Genomic DNA, 14879 nt, shown 5'->3' on the forward strand with positions numbered 1-14879 from the left:
CACTTCTTGGTTCAGGAGGGGCCTTGGGACCACTCTGGGGTCTGACCCGATTCTGAGGAGGTTCAGACGCTGGGTGTCGGGGGTGGCCCTGTTAGAACCACTGAGCGAAGAGCAGGAGTCAGAGGACTGACATACTTTATTCTGGAGGGAGGAATGGGGGAACATGCTTACTATGGGGAGGGACCTGACAGCCCCGTCCTGATCAGGCCCTAAAATGCATGCCCATGCCCACTGAGTAACTGGACAGCACCGCTCTTCAGGCAGTCGTCCCTGCTCCTCCAGCCGAGTCCATCTGCCCGGTAGGACTGACCCAGCTCAACACCACTGTCCACTTGTTCTCTTCGGCGAGCTCCACATGGCAAGATGGGGGAGGAAGGAGCCCTAGAAATGGTCACTGTGTCCACCAGGCCCATAAGGCAGACCCGGCATCTGGAGGGTCAGGACCTTGGACGGCCAGAGAACAAACTCCTCTAGCATATGTATGTCCCCAAGAGTGTCAGCCTCTTGGGTCACACCTCGATGCCGGGGTCTGAGCCCCGTCCTAGCCTCTGCAGCTGTTCTTCCTGTTTCATCTTGGGTTTCTCTGTTCTTGTGTGCCACACCAGCACCTGCAATCAGCACCAGCCCCCCCAGTCAGAAAGCGCGAGGGGACCCACTCGGAGGAGAGAAGACAATACTTCTTGTCCAGCCTCCATGATCATGCGCTCTCTTCTTTGCCATACCCAAACGAGCAGGTCCCTTTGGGCTATCCCCACCTCCCCAAGACCTGACCTCTCCCCCACTATGCCTCCTCTTCAATCACCAGACCCTCCACAAGTTCTAAAGCTCTCAATCTCAAAAGCAGGTCTTAAAAATGTGAAAAAAACAAGCTCACTAGAATGAGAGGCTGCATGCTTATGCCTGAGAAAAGTATCTTCTGTCTCTGACCCCTCCCCCTGCCTTCCACCCTGTGGTTCCCGACCCTTTACCCGTGTGCAGTTCGAAGCCCGGGGCTCCAGATCCTTGGGGTCAATGAGATGGCTGAGGAGACTGCTCTCTAGATGGCCCCGGGGGGCCGTCGGGTCAAACCGGGCACCGGGCCGAGACAAGAGAAGGGGCAGCGATACAGCAAAGCCGGCCATGTCCAGAGGGAAGGGCCGCTCGGGCTCCCAGGCTGTGTGAAAGCCAACCACCTGGCCCCCCTGCACTTGGGGCCCCTCAAACCGCAGGCCACCGACCAGTCCCACAGGCCACACAGAGACACCTCGGGTTGCCCTCATCTGGAGAATAAAACAGATCAAGTTACCAAGACAGGAACAGCGCATGAACACATGCACAACAGGCCAAACTCCTCTGAGGGGCCCCTTCTTCCACCAGCAGCCCCCCAACACAGGAATGTTCTATTTGACTCTTTTCTGCACAACCTCCACCAATGGTTCCTCTGCCTCTCGCCTTTCCCTTACCTCCTCAAAGAGCTCCCGGCTATAGGTGTTGTCATCATCAGCAAAGTACACAACCCCACGAGCCCCTTCAGGAGGTGGGTCCCTTTCCCCACCAACTGCAGTCTCTTTTCCCCTGAGCCAATCCAGGGCTCTGTTCCGCTGCTCCACACCCCGGGGCCGGACCCAGCCTGGCTCCCCTTCTCGAAGCCGCTGTCCCTTGGGTGTGAGGACTACCAGGTGAGTGAACCGGAGGCCAGAGGCAGCCAGCAGTCCCGAGACCAGTGGGGTAGGGGCCTCAGCATCCTCTACCACCACCCAGTGAAGTCTGGGCACCAAGGACAGGGTCTGTGACAGGCGAACCAGCTCGGCCTTCTGCACCAGCCTGAGATGGAAAAGATGAGGGTAAGGGAACGATAAAAACTGGGGGATGTGAGAAAGGATAAGGATGGACACCACTTAGCCATGGCTGAACCCTGACGTAGCTTCAGAACAAAGAACGTGCTAGAACGTGCTTACTGTTTCAGAAGCCTGGATTTAGGATTCCATGGAGTCCACCCCTGTGATGTTCTCTACTACTGTGACCTTGGCAAGGCCTGTGACCTCCCAACCTGTTTCTAGATGGACAATAATAGCTAGAGTACCTTCTTCACGGGGTTACGGTGAGAATAAAATCAGCTGCGTACAAAAACCACCGCACCCTCCAAAGAGAAAATCTCCACCTTTGTCTCTTCCCTCTGCAGCTGGGCCCCATCGAGGGAAGCAGGGACTCCACGGGGCACTTTGCTCAACAACCGCATGGCTTTTCCCATGTTTCCTCTCTCTGAATCTCAACAGCTTCTCCTATTCAGTCTTAGCTTTTCCCTCAAAAAGGTGCCAGGTCCCCAGCACCCCAGACCCACACAGGGTCTCTCCAGCGAGGGCCCAGATGATCCTCCTCACTCCCACTCTTCACGTGGTCAGAAAACATCCTTCCAGGATGGACGTCAGTCCTGGACGACAGGCTTTGCGCCCAACCCTGGCCCACATCTTGTCCCCGACTATATCATTTATGTTTTTAAAAAACCGACCGACCCCACTTTGCTGAGAGAACTGGCTTCCCAGACAGAGCAGGTACCTGGCATAGGTAGGGGTCACAACATAGATGGCGGGCAAAGCCTCAGGTTCAGGGGGCTGGGCGGGAGCAGGGGGTGGCCGACCAAGCTCAGCTTGCAGCTGGGAGATCTTCAGGTCTTTCCTGCGAAGGTGCTCGGCAGCTGCTCGAAGGTGTGGGGAGCAGTCACAGGGCTGGCCTGGGTTACAGAAAAGGGGGAGGAGTGGGTAGAGCAGAGAAGAAGGGATCATTTCTGCCCCAAGGGCCACAGACTAGAAGAGAGAGGTCTCTCCACCTTCAACCACCATCTTTCGTACCTGTGCGGCCCAGGCCAAGTCTCTTAACCTCTCTAGGCATCAGTTCCCCCATCTGTACAATGAGAAGGATGGAAAGAAAGGGCCTCTATGGGACATCCCCTCCATCCCTAAACCCGGCACTCCACCATCTGATCTGTATAACCTCAGGCGAAAGGACCCATTTCTTCACCTTCAAAAGGAAAGGTCTGAATGGGCTTCCTGCTGACACTTTACCTTATCTTCCCTCCAGGAGCTCCAAAAGCCTCGTCTGCAGGAGCCAGAGAGCACCTACCTGACCTGCCTGAAAGCAGGAGGCAGTGAGGAACATTAGAAGGGGAGCCTAAAGACCCTAACCCTAGTCCCGGCTTGGGTGCCGCCATCTCTATATGGAGAGGATGGTTCTGGAGGATGCCCAAGGCCACTCCCAGTCCCAGCATCCAAAGATTCCAGAAGGAGAGGCCACACTGGCTGCCTCTCACAGCCCTTCATCCGCCCCTTGCCACCAAGGGTCACCATCCAGGACACCTTGAGCCCCGTCTGTCCCGCTCCCTCGCCCCTCCTTCCTCACCAAGCTGCAGGAGGGCATAGAGGAGGCCGGTGAGGGACACCAAAAAATAGACGAGAAAAACGTTCTTCAGCTTCAGCTTCATGACCAGACCTGGGAGGACCCTGCGGAAACGGAGGGCGTAGCTGAGGATGAGCAGGGAGAGAAGTGGGGACAGAGGTGACCAGGCGCGGGAAGAGAGGAGCTAAGGAGGGGCAAGGGTCAGGGGCCTCGAAAGTAACAGAGAAGGGAGGCCAGCAGGGGAGGGGCCTGGGGAGACCCAAGGACAAGGGGAGGGGGGTCTACGAGGCCTGGGGAGGTTGGGGGAGATGACAGGGTCAGGGACTGGGGGGCTTCAGGGCCAGAGGAGGGGGATGACAAGGCCGGGGATGGGGGCTGGGGGGCTTCAGGGCCACGGAAGGGGGACAAGGCCGGGGGTGCGGGAGGGGGGCTTCAGGGCCGGGGTCGGGGGATGACAAAGCCGGGGGTGCGGGCCGAGGAGGCAGAGCGGGAAAGGGGGGAGGGGCAGAGATAAGAGCGTGGCACGATGACGGGCGGGTCCCAGGGATGGGGCGGGGAGGGAAAGGGGGTCGTTGGATGCGACCCCAGCCTCACCCTCTACGGGGTCCTGGATGAGCTTACGCCTCCTCCCCCTCCCCTTCTCTCCTTCCGGCCGGTTGGCAGATGTTCATTTCCGGTCACTTATCCTGGCCCATCCCCTAACTTCCGGGGCAAATCTCTCCTCGGTCCCACCCCTCAGATTTCCCGCGCCGCTCACTTCCGGGAGCGCCGGGCCCGTGACGTCACCTCCGGCCCACGCACCCGACGCGGCCCCTAACGCCGCGGAGCCTCGCGGGTGGAAGGGCCCTAGGACCGTCACGTGGGCGCTGCCCCCACGTGGATCCTGCGGCTGCGTGGGCCAGGGGCATGCTCGGCTCTCCGCGGCTCCTGGTGGGCGGGGGGAGGAGGGGAAGGCCCCTCCAGGCCGGAGAGGGGAGGGGCCGCCAATGCCACGCCCCGGCGGCTTCCCTGAAGTTCTACCCTCCCAGGGGTCACTCGGTTCCTCTCCTTGGGACCCCCCAACTCGAATGAAAAACACTGCTCGTTCCACGGACCGCCCTCCCCGCAGTAGTCGTCCGGGAGGATGCGGCGCAAGCGCAAGGCTGGCTCCGCGACCGTGACCTGACCCCGGCCCCTCCCCTCCCCCACCCCGCCCCATTCACTGACTCGTCTTCCAAGAATTTCGGTTCTTTTATTGTTTTTCCGTTTATCAAAACCTGTCCCGGCTCGAGCCGCGGGGAAGTACAAATGTCCAGCCGGATGCCCCTTCCCCCATTCCTCGGAGCCCCCCATCCCCCACTCTGCCAGCAATAAACACACGGAACCGGCAGCCTCGTCCTGTGCATCCCTGCGGGGGGGGGCGCCCACAACGCGGGGTTGGGGGCTCCCTCCTCCCCCGCAGGGCAGGGAGGCGAGGGGCCCCTCTCATGAACCGCAGCAGCTCTGGCCAGGGAGAGGAGCTGGGGAAGGAGGAACCCCACAACCTTCTTTCTCCCCACGCATCCCCCCAGGCTAGGTAAGGGGGTGGTCCCAGTGTATCGGTCAGGTATGAAACCAGGCTATACCAGGCTGACGGGAAGTCACCTGGAATCTCCTTCCCTCCACCGGAGAAGAGGAACAAAAAGGGTAGGCCAGGGCTCAAGGTGGGGACCAGTGTCCTTGGGTCACGTGATCCAGATGCCAGAACCCAAGGCATTCATGGGAAGAGTCTAGGGAGGAAGGGTTCAGGTCCCCTACAAAGATGGGGCGAAGTCGAGGGAAAGGGCCCTGCTGTCTCCATCTGCAGGGAGGGTGAGGGTCAGGAAAGCAGAGGAGGGATTCCCAGGCCGGGAACCACCCCTGGCCCCCGCCCAGCTTATGGCCAGTGAATCCTTCAGGCAGCCTCTGGGCCCTACTGTGGTTGGAAAGGTGACTCTGGGGCAGGGGGAGGGGTGGCTTGCTCAGGATCACGCTTGGGCAGGGCTAACCCTCAGGCTATCGCAAATGGATGCTCCAGTCGGCTGACACATGGACTCCAGGCTTGCGCAAAGTTAGCACCGAGGTCTCTGCGTTGTGATGAAAGCTCAGGATGCTTTCAAGCACGCCTGGAGACAGAGAGGAAAGCCTGTGAGATATGGACAGGCAGAAACCGACCCCTACCCTCCTCCCTCGGGGGTCAAGGCGCTCCCTTACCCTCTGCCTGGAGCAGCACCGAGGCAGGCTTTCCAGCCCCCAGGATCACCACCCGCTCAATCCAGATCGAGGTCTCAAAGTAGCCTTGTGGGTCAGCTGAGCTGGAGGGGAGCAGAACAAAGAAATCGACAGAGACGCGTCAAAGGGAAGGGGAGAAGACAACGCCCCACTGCATGAGGAGCGTGCCTCACCTGGAGGTAAGAGTGTTGCCCGAGAAGGTGAACTTGCGATGCAGGTACTCCTTCTGGGTCTGATAGTTAAACGTGTGGCCGTCATCTAAATAGAGTTCTCCTTCCGCTGTGCCCTGTGTGGAAGCGGGGGAAAGTCTAGCACCAGGGAGAGCAGAATTTAGAGGGACTGGGGCAGGAGGAACCTGGGGTCCCTCACCTGGGGGCTGATTGCCACATAAAGAGTGATGGGGTCGTCCTTCATGCAATCTGAAGATCGTCTCACCCGCTCCCACCGAGGTACGATGGTTCCCCCACGCTGGAACACAGGGATCTGCAGGAGAGAGAAAAGTCTGGGTCGAGTGCTCCCGACTTAACGTTCACACCTGCCCCTTCCACTTACTTTAGGTCCCCACCTCCCGTCCTCCCAAGGAGCACACGACACTACGGACAGTGGGGGGGCACTCACGCTGCTAAGAGTGACGGGGAGGTACAAGGTCTGGGGGCCGTGATGCTTCTGGTAGCTCTGAAGCTCATACCACACCTAAGGAGGAAAAGGGACCATGGCGGTTTCCCCTCGTGTTTGTTCTTGCCCCAGACCCCCTCTTCCTCTCTCTCCCTTTCCTCTGTGAGCTCACCTCCCCTTGGCCAGGCAGGTACACTTGGACTCCACGGGCCCCAGGCTCTGTCACAGGGTGAACCAATAGAGAGTCTCCTAAAATAGACAGGGAGCTGCGGTCACCTTCAGAGCAGGAGGAGGGCCCCAGCTTCCAGTCTGTGGGCAAGGGATCTCCGTACTACACGCTCCCATAGCCACAGATCTTAATCCCTTCCCAGCATTCTCACCTAGCATGTACTGATCATCTTGGCCAAAGGTGGTCACATCCTTTGGATACTGCACCCACATGGGCCTGCGAAGTAAGAGGATGGGAGAGTGAAACTGAAGTACTGAGTGGATGTCCATACGTCCCCGTCCTTCTCCCAGCCACTCTTCTGTTCCCAACCCACGGCACTGCCCCTCTCACCTCATGACAGGATGGCCATCGCGGTGAGCACGATAGAAGAGGGTGTACCAAAAGGGGAGTAGGGCATAGCGTTGGCGCAAGGCATCTCGGGTTGGCCCCAGGTACTCGGGGGGCAGCAGCCAGGGTTCTCGCCGGCCTGTGTCCATGTGTGAGTGTGCCCTGTAGAATGGCTGATAGGCGCCTATCTGGTACCAACGCACAATCAGCTCTGGCTCAGGGTTCTTGAAGAAGCCACCCACATCCGCTGGCAGACAGAAGACGAGACGGAGATGAAACGAGACTGGTAGAGAAGGTGCGCCATCCCCCCACCTCTTGGGCGTTCCCAGCCAGTGACCTCCCCCTGCAGCCCCTCTTTCACCCAGGTCCCCATTTCTCACCCCCACAGAAAGCAAGCCCCACCAGCCCCAAGCTGAGGCACATGGGGATGCTGATTTTCAGATGGTCCCACTCTGCCGCATTGTCTCCTGTCCAGACGGCTCCTGGGAAAGGACGCAGAGAGAGAATGCCACAAATAGGAGCTTGGAGAGGGGAAGCAGGCCCAGCCTTTCAGATCCACCCAACAGCTCCCCCTGCAGCTCCGCAGGGCGCCACAGGGTGGGCTGTCCCACCGGGGTCTCCTGGCACGGCGCCCTCACCCACTTGCTGACTGCTCCTAGGAGGGGTGCTCCCACTCCCCATGCGGCCTCCTGCTCTCCCTTCCCCCCACCCTGCCCCCTTCCCTCGGATCTCACCAAAGCGCTGAGAGCCGGCGAAGAAGGCCCTGGCGAGCACAAATGGCCGCTCCACCCCTCCAGAGCGTCGTATGAGCCCCTCTGCTGTGGCCATGTGCTGAGGGGGCACAGAGAAAGCTGTGGTGAGGGCAGTGCCGCAGCGGGCCCCAACCCAACAGGACCCATGGCTCGAGGCCCCCCAAAAGCCTCACCACATAGAAGCCATAGATGTTGTGGACATCCCGGTGCTCCCAGCCTCCGTGGTGCCGGGCGTCCTTGAGCATGGTGACCTCGGGGCCACTGAATACCGACGGTTCATTCATGTCATTCCAAACAAAGAGATTTGAGGCTGAGCCCTAGAAACAAAAGGAAGAGAACCAGGGCTCAAGGAAGCAACACACAGCATTTCTAAAAAATGACAAATGCTACAGATGCAGGGAAAGCAAGCAACAAACTGATGCAAACAATGTACATGATGACCAGAAAGACTTCGCAAGCCCCTGAGCAGTGCCTGGGCAGGACTAAAGACTGATAACGGCATGGGCCTCCCATCACTCAGTAGAGCTGGGAACTGGGTCTTTTCAATGTGACCAACGACACGGTATCTTTTTCTCGATGATGCTTGTTACAAGGGAGGTCTGAAGGGAGCAACAGATGACAAAGAAAGGAAAATCATCAACAAAATGTGCAGAAGAAAACAAGGACATCCCAAAAGGAACACAGACTGCGCCCTCTGGATAGAACCTAGAACCACAAAGCAGAGGCTTGGTGAATTGGCTCCTGCTTGTCTGGACAGCCCTGCAAAGACTTGTGCTTGGGAAGCTTCACTTCCCTGCAGGCCCTGGGGTGCCTAGCCCTCCATGACGGTCCAACCCACCAAGGCCAGGGCAAAGTAAGGAGTCAAGCGCCTAGGCACGGAGGGTCATGGATGGGACGGGGAGGGAGGAGACAAGGACGGGCGGAGGGGGCACCCACCCTCATCCTACCTCATATTTGTCAAAGCTGAACATGTTTGCCCACCACTCCCTCATCTTGATGTCTGTGAAGTCAGGGTAGCCCACAGAGCCTGAAGAAGGTCAAAAGCAAGGGTCACCCCCTGGGGTTAGGGGCTGGTGACACACCCATGTCAGCCCAACCTCCAGCCACACTGGGACCCCACTCCTCTCAGCTCTGCCAGTCCTGGCCAGACCTTCCCGCCTGACCTGGCCAGCACCATCCCTCGTAGTCAGAGCCATCTCGGGTCTTGACATACAGTCCCAGTGATCGCAATTCCTCGTGCACCCGGTATCCCGAGTCCACCTTGATGTGGGGGTCCACAATGGCCACCAGCTAGGAATAGGGAAGACCAAGAGGTCAAGGGCTCTCCACCTGGGACCCCCTGAAAGTTGTCAGACTTCCCCTCATGGCCAGCTAGCTCTCTTACCTTACGTCTTTTGCTGGCCAGATGTCCCAGCATGGCAAGGGGCTGGGGAAAACGGCTCGAGTCCCAGGTGAAGTAGCGTTTGCCATCAGCATGTTCAATGTCCAGCCAGATGACATCATAGGGGATGTCATGGTTATCAAAGCCCTGGTCCACTTCAATCACATCAGCCTCATCTCGATAATTCCAGCGGCTCTGGTGGTAGCCGAGAGAGAAGAGTGGGGGAAGGGCCTGGGTCCCTGTGGGAGCGGGGAAGGATTGTGAAGTGACAAATGAGGCCAGAACCAAAGCACGGCTGGGACCAAGAACTGAGTGCGAGGCTCAAGATCAGCCCTAAACCAGCAATCCAAGACACGTAAACGGGGGGGGGGGGGCGCGGCCTGAGAAAAAGTATTTTCCTCTCATCTATCTCCTGGCGGGAGGAGGGGATTATGGATGTGAAACAACTTTCAAGGGCGGCCCAAACTGGGCTGAATGAAGAACCACAGAGCAGAGGCTCGGTGAATCGGCTCCTGCTTGTCTGGATAGCCCTGGGAAGCTTCACTCCCCTACAAGGCCTTGGGGCGCCTAGCCCTCCCTGACAGTCCAACCCTTCTCTCTCATCTCTGGACGAGACTGTGGATGTGCAAGGACTAAGGGGCTGCCCCAACACACCTGACGTGACTGACGGCTCCTACTGAGCTGCCTTGTTATCACTCTTTGTTGTAAGAGATGGTTCATGAGATAGAGAAGAGGAAAGGATATGTATGGATGTAAAGGTGACGTAAAAAATACAAGATGTCATCACAAAATCAAATTTAAACAAAAGAACAAGAATTCTAGGGATGCGGTCAACTAGGCACCATGGGATTTGAGAAGGTGAAGCACTCGGTACATGCAAAGGGCTGCTGTTCCGACACTTAAACCAGGAGGCTAAAGCTAGGCAGGACCCCACCTGTAAGACTGGTGTACTGACGGAAGATGTCTGAGATCGTGGGCCCAAGGAGTAAGAACACGTCAATGATGCCGCTCTCTGACATCCAGCGCACATCAGTCTGGGGTGTCTCCCCGCCACCTTGCAGGTAATCTAGCATCTTCCCAAACAGCGTCTGTCCCAGGGGGACCCGGAATTAGATACTCCCTGCCTACCAATTTCCACAAGGGGGAATCTGAGTAATCATTCTCTAGGAAAAAATGTCCAGGACCTCCTTCCACAGTGTTGTCTGACGGGCTCTGCCAGAGGGCCTGGTTGAGAAGTGGACTTCTTCCTCCCACCCAGGAATCACACATCTTAGCTACTCCCTTTGGGCCCAAACAAGTCGTCCCTGCGTTATATGCCCAGACTGTGTTGACCTCAAGTGGTTGTTTCCTATCACCCCAGTCTCCCCCTCACCTTTCCTGCTGTATTAGAGGATATATCAACCCATGTCTCCGCTGCATTGAGCCAGAAGATGCCAAGGTCTCGGTGGACGTTGTGTGCCAGGAGCACGGGTACTGAGCCATACAAGGCCATAGGGTTGTAGAGCTCATACTGGAACACATCGAGGTTGTAGAGTCGATACGGCTCCCCACCCCTGCAAAGGCCACAGCATCAGAGCTGCCCCAGAGCAATCGTAGGGTGACTGCTCAGATGACCTCTCGAGAGCAGCTAGCCAGGATGGAGCTCCTCCAGCCTCAGGCTCACATCTTCAAGCTGTGCACGCTTCTTCCCTTGCCCTCCCTACTCCCTTCTCTCTGCTTGCGACTCACTCAGTGACTTTCAGTCTCAGGTTGTCTGCATGTTCTGGGATTCCATACACATGTTCCATTCCAGGCAAAGAGAAATCCAGACCCACTGATGTGGGGCCTGTAAAAGGAGGCAGGAGGTCAGGAGTCAAGGGAAGGCCTTCCTGCCCACCCACTTAGTGCCTCTCTCCCTCTCGCTCAGATCCCCTTCTTAACACCCCTTCCCTCTCACCATAAGGCTTGCTGTCTGGGTGGGTTTTGAACATCTCCTCCCAGGCCCCTGGCTCATCACTGTCGTCCTTTTCTTTGTTCTCTTCCGGCTGCAAGAGAAAGAAAGGGGATCCCAGCCCAATCAGGTGGCCCCAGTTCTGTCCAAACCCCTCAGTCGGTCTGAGCTGAGGCTCACCCCTTGCCTCACCTTGTCCTCTTTCCCAGCAGCCTCCTCATCTGGGGTTCCATCCCCCTCAGCTGGTTCCTTTGGTCCCTGCCTGGAAGGTAGGAGAGTCGTCTGCTCCAGTCCAAGAGGAGAGGGGATGAAGGTTTTTGGTTTTGATTTTGTTTGCTTGGGGGCTGGGGGGAGCACGGGGACAAGGAAGGAGTAGCGCTCCAAGGGCCAAAGGAGTAGAGGGCCTGAGCTTCACTCAGTCATGGAGTGCATCCCCAGGGAACATATCCTCATACAAAGGCAGGGCTGGGAGTGTGCCAAGAGGTGAAAATTAGGGAAGGAGGGAGGGAGGGAAGGAGGGAAATCATCAAGGAAAACAAGTAATGTGCTTTTTACGTGTCCATACAAGCCACTGTAGAGCATTAGGAAAGAGGGAAAGGAGGGAAGGAGGCAGCTGAACAGAAGCATAAACCTGGTTGTTACTGACTCCCTCCCTGGGTCTCCCTTTGCCCTTCTGCAGCAATGCAAAGGTGAAGGGCCGTGGTGAGGGGGCCCCTAAAGATCCTCCTGGAGGGATCTAGACACTGGGGGGGGCACCTGGGGGGACACCCTGACCAACTCCTGCTCCATCTTGCCTGAAGCAGAGAGGACAAAACTCCCAGCATCCAACTTCCTGGCCCCGGGTTCCCAGCACTTCCCAGCCCTCCTGGAACAGAAGGGGGCTGAGGTGGGGACTGTGTATGTGAGTGTACGAGTGTCTGTGAGTGTGCGTGTGTTCACATGGGGTGCAGGGCAGAGAATGGGACGGAGGGATAGGGATTAAGGAACAGATACAGTACCAGTGGCCGTGGATTTACCTAGAGAAAAGGTTCTTGATCTTATCCCACATGCTACCGAACGTGAGACTAACTTTATCCGAGAAACTGGGGCAGGAGGAGAGGGGAAAGGAAGGGGAGGGCAGAGGGGCAGGGGAAGGAGGCACAAAACCAACACAAAAACAGAAACACAAAAGTGAGTTTCAGTCGACGAACATCCAAGACGGAAAAACCAACCAAACAAAAAAAATTCATTTAAAAAAAGGGGGGGGGGAATAAATCTGGGAAATAAGAGACAGCTCCAGGAGAGGGGTGAAGTCACTCCGAGCCCAGGAAGGGCAGGGACAGTCTCCTGGCCAGCGCGCATTTTCCCAAAGCTTCTTGACTCCCCCTCCCATCTCCCTGTCTCCTCCATCCCTCCCCAAGAAACCCCAGGGGCCCAGACTCTCTCAGAGGCTGCCCTGCAGCCCTTTCTGGTAGGCTTCCCATCCCTTTACTCACGAATTCCTGGGGAGCCTCTGGTGCTCAAAGACCATGAGTCCCCGGGCGTTGACACTGAGCACAAGGCTTCGATGCTCCAGCAGGTCCAGTCGGAAAGGCCTTCCTGTCAGGATGATTTTGTAGGGCCCCTCGGCCACAGTCAGCTCTACACTGTTCTCATCTCGGCCAGAGACAGACAGCCTAAGGACAGCACCAAAAGGAAGCAGCAAAGAAGAAAGGTGTTTGGGGGGGTGGGGGCGGGCGATGAAGCTTTGAAGAGGGACACAGACCCCCGCAGAATTACCGAGCTGTGGGGGGGTCTGCCACCAAGACATCGGGCACCCGGTAGCGTGGCCGGAGGGGCTCAAGCTCATCGATCCGGATCCTGGTCATGTTCCCTTGCAGTCCTTGCAGCTCCAACAGCAACACCACCTGCACAGGACGGAGGTGAGGTCCTCACGCTGAAGCACTCCGTCCCAGCCCCCGCTGCCCCCACTCCCTGTCAGGTGCTTCCAGACCTGTCCCTTCACACCACCTCTGACCTTGGTGCCTTCATTGACCAGCTGGACTGCGAGGGCATCAGGGGCCAGTTCGAGAGAGTCCAGCAGGGCACGGTAAGGGGATGAGCCGGGTTGAATGCCACGCTGACGCCTGCGTGGAAAAGACAGCTTATGAGTGTCTTCAGGTCCCCACGTTTGGCAGGGGCACTTCCTAGATGCCCCCCAGGCCCTTGCCCGTCATTTTTCTCCCTAGGCTCCCTCAAACTCCATACTTGCAGAAAGAACTCTGGTCACAGGTCTTAAAGTTGCTTCTGTCCACGGCGAAGGCTGTCGAAAGGCAGAGCCCTAGAAAAGCCAGGGCTAACTCTGCCCAGGACCTGAGAAAGGAAATGAGGAAGTGCTTAGCACATTCAGAGGGGAGCAAGGAAGAGGCCAGCAATTCACACCCTTTCAATGGCCCCAGACCACAGGTTCCCAGCCTGGCAAATAAAAGTTACCCGTGACGTCCAGAAAACGTCTGGCAAAAGTCTACGTTATCCTGTTGGAACTAATTCATTTTTTATTTCCTATGTCATACGGATAACTAAAACATTGCAGGGGAAGGCTTACTGAAAGCCAAGGGGTATGGAGAAAGGTGGGAAACTCTGCCCAAGGCCAGATCGCAGCAGAGGAGGGCAGGTCGGGGTTCCCTCTCCTACACGGGAGGGAAGAGGTAGGTCCTCGATCTTTTGTTGTGGTGTTGACTCGGGTTACATCAGCGTTTCCAGGGAAGGGGCCAGCAATAAGCCTTCCCAAGGGAAGCCTTTCTACCTAAGGCGTCCCAGGGGCGCCTGGGGCTGCTGACAAGGATTCCCAGGGGCCAGGGCTTCCAAGCCAACCCCAGACAGGCCCGGTCACTCTGGTCAGCTCATCTGGGGTTGGCTGGACTCAAAGCCAGGCTTTCTGCCGCCTGCCCCCACGGCTGTCCTCTGTCATCATAAACCACAGGTAAAAAGTGAAGTTTTACAGAACGCCCACAGGCCTGTGACAAGCGGCCCACCCCCTCTGCCATCAGATACGCAAAGGGCTACGTGGCCCCTCTGCTCTGGACAGTACGGAACCAGGAAGTCAACGTGAACAGAGCCGGGGGTCCGGGCAAAGACCCCACGCCCCAGAGCAGGGTCTAAGCCTGGCTCCCCACACCCCACTTTCACCAGACCCCAGGGGAGCAACAGCTCACGTGCATCTACTCTGGGGTTACGTAAGCTCCCACCCAAAAACTGCCTGTGCCCCCATTTTACAGATGAGGCAGGAAGCCCTGAGTTCAAATCCCGCCTCAGACGCTCCCTAAGCTGGGGTGACCCTGGCTAAGTGCCTCGATTTCCTCATCTGTACCCCCTCTCAGGGCCGGTGAGGATCAAAGGGCCCGGCCCGGAGGAGGGGTGGGTGGCTTCTGGGGGTGTCTACACTCGCTGGATGTCACCGTGGTTCTCAGGCCAGCCACGCTGGACCCTCAAGGCTGGCCGGCCGGGAAGGCGCAGGACAACCCCCTGGACCGTCCCCTCCGCCCCACTCCGGACTCTGGCCTCAGCCCGGGTCGGCCCTCGGGAGTCGCAGCCGGTCCCCCCGCCCCCCCGCCCCGCGTCAGCCTGGGCCGCCCCTCGCCCCAACCCCACGGGCCCTTCCTGGGGTTCAGTTTCCCGAGGTGTTAGGTGGGGGGGGAGGGGGCCGTCGGAGCCGGGCCGAGCTCTGTCCCACGCTCCTCACCGCCTCCGACGCGCCGCCGCCGCCATCTTGTGCCGGGCTTGATCCTTGACCCCCGGCTCTCCCCTCCTCCCGTCTAGCGTCACGCAGGGACACGTGGCTCCGCGCGCCCCCCCCCGTCCCGGGAGGTGATTGGCCACCCGAGAGCAGGGAGCCAAGCCGGCCTATAGGCGAAGCGCAGGTTGTGATGGACGGGGGCCGGGAGGCGGGAATAAGGAGCAAAGCACCCTTCGATAGGAGTGCTCTCAACCTGCTTCGCTGCCATTGGCCCGTTTCCTCCGTCCCAGCCCGCCCAGCGCCCTCCCCTCCTCCCCGGCCCCCGCCAAAGTCTGGAGCCCCCCCACAGC

The 14879-nt window shown here is 58.2% G+C and overlaps 2 protein-coding genes across 5 annotated transcripts; both read right to left on the bottom strand.

The window, feature by feature from the left end:
• Positions 1–118: 118 nt before the first annotated feature.
• Positions 119–4084, bottom strand: B3GAT3 (beta-1,3-glucuronyltransferase 3). 3 transcript variants are annotated; one of them, XM_078148913.1, is made up of 7 exons: positions 3376–3465; positions 3042–3108; positions 2829–2880; positions 2536–2710; positions 1443–1803; positions 969–1259; positions 119–608 (listed from the first exon to the last, which is right to left on the bottom strand). In XM_078148913.1, the coding sequence occupies exons 3-7, from the start codon at positions 2878–2880 to the stop codon at positions 510–512; spliced, it is 978 nt and encodes a 325-aa protein (XP_078005039.1). In that variant the 5' UTR covers positions 3042–3108; positions 3376–3465; the 3' UTR covers positions 119–509. The 3 variants fall into 3 exon arrangements, with proteins under 3 accessions (XP_078005039.1, XP_020824086.1, XP_020824087.1); XM_020968427.2 differs by lacking the exons at positions 2829–2880; positions 3042–3108 and adding an exon at positions 3967–4084 and having other exon boundaries at positions 3376–3476; XM_020968428.2 differs by lacking the exon at positions 3042–3108 and having other exon boundaries at positions 3376–3476.
• A 499-nt stretch (positions 4085–4583) lies between these two features.
• On the bottom strand, positions 4584–14634 carry GANAB (glucosidase II alpha subunit). 2 transcript variants are annotated; one of them, XM_020968420.2, is made up of 25 exons: positions 14536–14634; positions 13062–13166; positions 12832–12940; positions 12594–12721; positions 12311–12490; positions 11852–11917; positions 11028–11097; positions 10842–10929; positions 10634–10730; positions 10278–10458; positions 9840–9993; positions 8909–9144; positions 8688–8814; positions 8472–8551; positions 7698–7841; positions 7507–7603; positions 7153–7254; positions 6776–7019; positions 6597–6661; positions 6389–6465; positions 6220–6294; positions 5971–6084; positions 5775–5887; positions 5584–5684; positions 4584–5495 (listed from the first exon to the last, which is right to left on the bottom strand). In XM_020968420.2, the coding sequence occupies exons 1-25, from the start codon at positions 14559–14561 to the stop codon at positions 5386–5388; spliced, it is 2889 nt and encodes a 962-aa protein (XP_020824079.1). In that variant the 5' UTR covers positions 14562–14634; the 3' UTR covers positions 4584–5385. The 2 variants fall into 2 exon arrangements, with proteins under 2 accessions (XP_020824079.1, XP_020824080.1); XM_020968421.2 differs by lacking the exon at positions 11852–11917.
• Between the last annotated feature and the right edge of the window lie 245 nt (positions 14635–14879).

The sequence above is a fragment of the Phascolarctos cinereus genome, unplaced genomic scaffold (assembly GCF_003287225.1).
Source record: "Phascolarctos cinereus isolate Bilbo 61053 unplaced genomic scaffold, phaCin_HiC Scaffold_9;HRSCAF=440, whole genome shotgun sequence".
NCBI lineage: Eukaryota > Metazoa > Chordata > Mammalia > Diprotodontia > Phascolarctidae > Phascolarctos > Phascolarctos cinereus.